The sequence below is a fragment of the Nanorana parkeri genome, unplaced genomic scaffold (genome assembly GCF_000935625.1).
Source record: "Nanorana parkeri isolate BGI_ZX_2015 unplaced genomic scaffold, ASM93562v1 scaffold1324, whole genome shotgun sequence".
In the NCBI taxonomy this organism is placed as follows: Eukaryota; Metazoa; Chordata; class Amphibia; order Anura; family Dicroglossidae; genus Nanorana; species Nanorana parkeri.
In genome coordinates, this window is record NW_017307592.1 from 86,621 (window position 1) to 90,443 (window position 3,823).

Genomic DNA, 3,823 nt, shown 5'->3' on the forward strand with positions numbered 1-3,823 from the left:
CCCCCCCGCCCCCCATGAGCTGTGAACAACTTCAGCAGCATAGGTCGCAGCTCCTGTACTTTTTGTGGACCCGTCCTGTTGAATAATATCAGGCAGCTGCCTCTTCGGCGTACCCCTCAGTCCGGCCTTGCTGCAGATTATTAAAACCTTCAATTAATGTTAAAAGAAAGTACATGGTCAGGGCTCCGAAATCATGAATAAAAAATGAAGGTAAGGTTTCAGACAAAGAAGGGTGTGCGCAGCAAACAGGACAATTGCCTACAGCTATATACACATTTCGGCACCCCGACACAAGGGGTGGAGGGACGAGCGAGCGAGACTGAGATAAAGGGGGGGGAGAGAGACTGGGGGAGGGGGGGTATGAGAGAGGGAGAGAGAGAAAATTATTACCATGACAAGTCTGGTGAGGTAGAATCTGCAGAGAAAACAGAAAAATCAAGTTATTTAACTGGTATTATGTCCTCATTTTCTATAGTGCTTTACAAGAGTACAAGACACATCAGACTCTGTACAGAGGAGCTTACACTCTAATATCCCCCCACAGTCACATCAGTCTCTGTACAGAGGAGCTTACACTCTAATAATTTCCATCAGCAGTCATTCAGTGAGGCGGCACACAATTGCCCAGCGGTATTACAGACAAGTACTCACTTGTACACATGACAGTGATGTAACCATGTGAGGGGTTGAAAACCAGATGCTTGGCCATGGCGTCGCCAATTCGTGTTACGAAGGGGCAGGATGAGCATGTCATCACCAGATCATGACTGGGAAGGGAAGATGTATACAATTAGTGACTGTATAGCGCCATCTTGGAGTGGTTGGTTGGCTGTCAGGATTACGTACCTGGGTTTGCAGCTTTTAAACAACGAACCGTATCTCGGACTTTTCCGGGGAACGTGGTTGCTAGAAAAGAGTAAGGGACGCGTAAGTATCTAAACCAGAAAAAGTTATATTTTGATTGTCCCCGTCATCCACCAAGAGTCTGTATGCAAGTTCCCGGGTCTGTACACCTGCTGTGCCCATTATGAGGAGCTCCCACCATCCCTGTGCTGAGTTCCTGGGTCTGTACACCCGCTGTGCCCATTATGAGGGGCTCCCACCATCCCTGTGCTGAGTTCCTGGGTCTGTACACCCGCTGTGCCCATTATGAGGGGCTCCCACCATCCCTGTGCTGAGTTCCTGGGTCTGTACACCCGCTGTGCCCATTATGAGGGGCTCCCACCATCCCTGTGCTGAGTTCCTGGGTCTGTACACCCGCTGTGCCCATTATGAGGGGCTCCCACCATCCCTGTGCTGAGTTCCTGGGTCTGTACACCCGCTGTGCCCATTATGAGGGGCTCCCACCATCCCTGTGCTGAGTTCCTGGGTCTGTACACCCGCTGTGCCCATTATGAGGGGCTCCCACCATCCCTGTGCTGAGTTCCTGGGTCTGTACACCCGCTGTGCCCATTATGAGGGGCTCCCACCATCCCTGTGCTGAGTTCCTGGGTCTGTACACCCGCTGTGCCCATTATGAGGGGCTCCCACCATCCCTGTGCTGAGTTCCTGGGTCTGTACACCCGCTGTGCCCATTATGAGGGGCTCCCACCATCCCTGTGCTGAGTTCCTGGGTCTGTACACCCGCTGTGCCCATTATGAGGGGCTCCCACCATCCCTGTGCTGAGTTCCTGGGTCTGTACACCCGCTGTGCCCATTATGAGGGGCTCCCACCATCCCTGTGCTGAGTTCCTGGGTCTGTACACCCGCTGTGCCCATTATGAGGGGCTCCCACCATCCCTGTGCTGAGTTCCTGGGTCTGTACACCCGCTGTGCCCATTATGAGGGGCTCCCACCATCCCTGTGCTGAGTTCCTGGGTCTGTACACCCGCTGTGCCCATTATGAGGGGCTCCCACCATCCCTGTGCTGAGTTCCTGGGTCTGTACACCCGCTGTGCCCATTATGAGGGGCTCCCACCATCCCTGTGCTGAGTTCCTGGGTCTGTACACCCGCTGTGCCCATTATGAGGGGCTCCCACCATCCCTGTGCTGAGTTCCTGGGTCTGTACACCCGCTGTGCCCATTATGAGGGGCTCCCACCATCCCTGTGCTGAGTTCCTGGGTCTGTACACCCGCTGTGCCCATTATGAGGGGCTCCCACCATCCCTGTGCTGAGTTCCTGGGTCTGTACACCCGCTGTGCCCATTATGAGGGGCTCCCACCATCCCTGTGCTGAGTTCCTGGGTCTGTACACCCGCTGTGCCCATTATGAGGGGCTCCCACCATCCCTGTGCTGAGTTCCTGGGTCTGTACACCCGCTGTGCCCATTATGAGGGGCTCCCACCATCCCTGTGCTGAGTTCCTGGGTCTGTACACCCGCTGTGCCCATTATGAGGGGCTCCCACCATCCCTGTGCTGAGTTCCTGGGTCTGTACACCCGCTGTGCCCATTATGAGGGGCTCCCACCATCCCTGTGCTGAGTTCCTGGGTCTGTACACCCGCTGTGCCCATTATGAGGGGCTCCCACCATCCCTGTGCTGAGTTCCTGGGTCTGTACACCCGCTGTGCCCATTATGAGGGGCTCCCACCATCCCTGTGCTGAGTTCCTGGGTCTGTACACCCGCTGTGCCCATTATGAGGGGCTCCCACCATCCCTGTGCTGAGTTCCTGGGTCTGTACACCCGCTGTGCCCATTATGAGGGGCTCCCACCATCCCTGTGCTGAGTTCCTGGGTCTGTACACCCGCTGTGCCCATTATGAGGGGCTCCCACCATCCCTGTGCTGAGTTCCTGGGTCTGTACACCCGCTGTGCCCATTATGAGGGGCTCCCACCATCCCTGTGCTGAGTTCCTGGGTCTGTACACCCGCTGTGCCCATTATGAGGGGCTCCCACCATCCCTGTGCTGAGTTCCTGGGTCTGTACACCCGCTGTGCCCATTATGAGGGGCTCCCACCATCCCTGTGCTGAGTTCCTGGGTCTGTACACCCGCTGTGCCCATTATGAGGGGCTCCCACCATCCCTGTGCTGAGTTCCTGGGTCTGTACACCCGCTGTGCCCATTATGAGGGGCTCCCACCATCCCTGTGCTGAGTTCCTGGGTCTGTACACCCGCTGTGCCCATTATGAGGGGCTCCCACCATCCCTGTGCTGAGTTCCTGGGTCTGTACACCCGCTGTGCCCATTATGAGGGGCTCCCACCATCCCTGTGCTGAGTTCCCGGGTCTGTACGCCTGCTGTGCCCATTGTGAGGGGCTCCCACCATCCCTGCTGGACATTTTATGCATTTGGAAGAATGGGAACACCACAAAGTGGCCAGAAACTGAGCCAGCAATGGAGCCCTAATAAACTAAAAGATGACAGTGGGCGACTTAAGACTATCACTTTTGGGTGGACCAACTCTATAATAAAACAGAACGCCCTAATCATACAAGAGACAAGCAAAGCTCAGCACGGGGCACTTACTTGATCATGTGATTGGCGTAGGCGCGGGAGCAGCAGGTGCCATATCGGCAGAGAGAACAGTGTACGTATGTGGGGAAATGGTTATGGAAGTCGGGGATCTCGAAGTTGCATTCCAGACAAGTTTGCTTCTCCTCCACCCTGAAATAAGAATTGCACGCTCAGTGTTAATAACGATGCCAAAAAAACAATAATCCAGAAGTCCCCCTGCAAATAGCTCACTGCCCTGACATATAAAAAGGTCTTACTGCCCCCTTCCCATCAACAATTGCCCCCCTCCTATAACGGATTACTGCTTTTCCCATGAAGTCTGCACACGGCTTAAAGTCTATAAAGCCTGTTGCAAGGAATATGGCACCCCCTGGAAGAGCATGTCCTTCTTTTT

General features: G+C 54.9%; 1 protein-coding gene across 1 annotated transcript in view; it reads right to left on the reverse strand.

Moving 5' to 3' along the window:
• POGZ (pogo transposable element with ZNF domain) overlaps window positions 1-3,823 on the reverse strand; it is a 36,082-nt gene that overhangs the window by 3,148 nt on the left and 29,111 nt on the right. The window contains exons 16-19 of the mRNA XM_018569337.1: window positions 3,442-3,579; window positions 847-906; window positions 652-767; window positions 391-415 (exon numbers count right to left, since the gene is read on the reverse strand). Of these exons, the coding sequence (XP_018424839.1) occupies window positions 391-415; window positions 652-767; window positions 847-906; window positions 3,442-3,579 (339 nt within the window). The remainder of the gene's footprint in view (window positions 1-390; window positions 416-651; window positions 768-846; window positions 907-3,441; window positions 3,580-3,823) is intronic.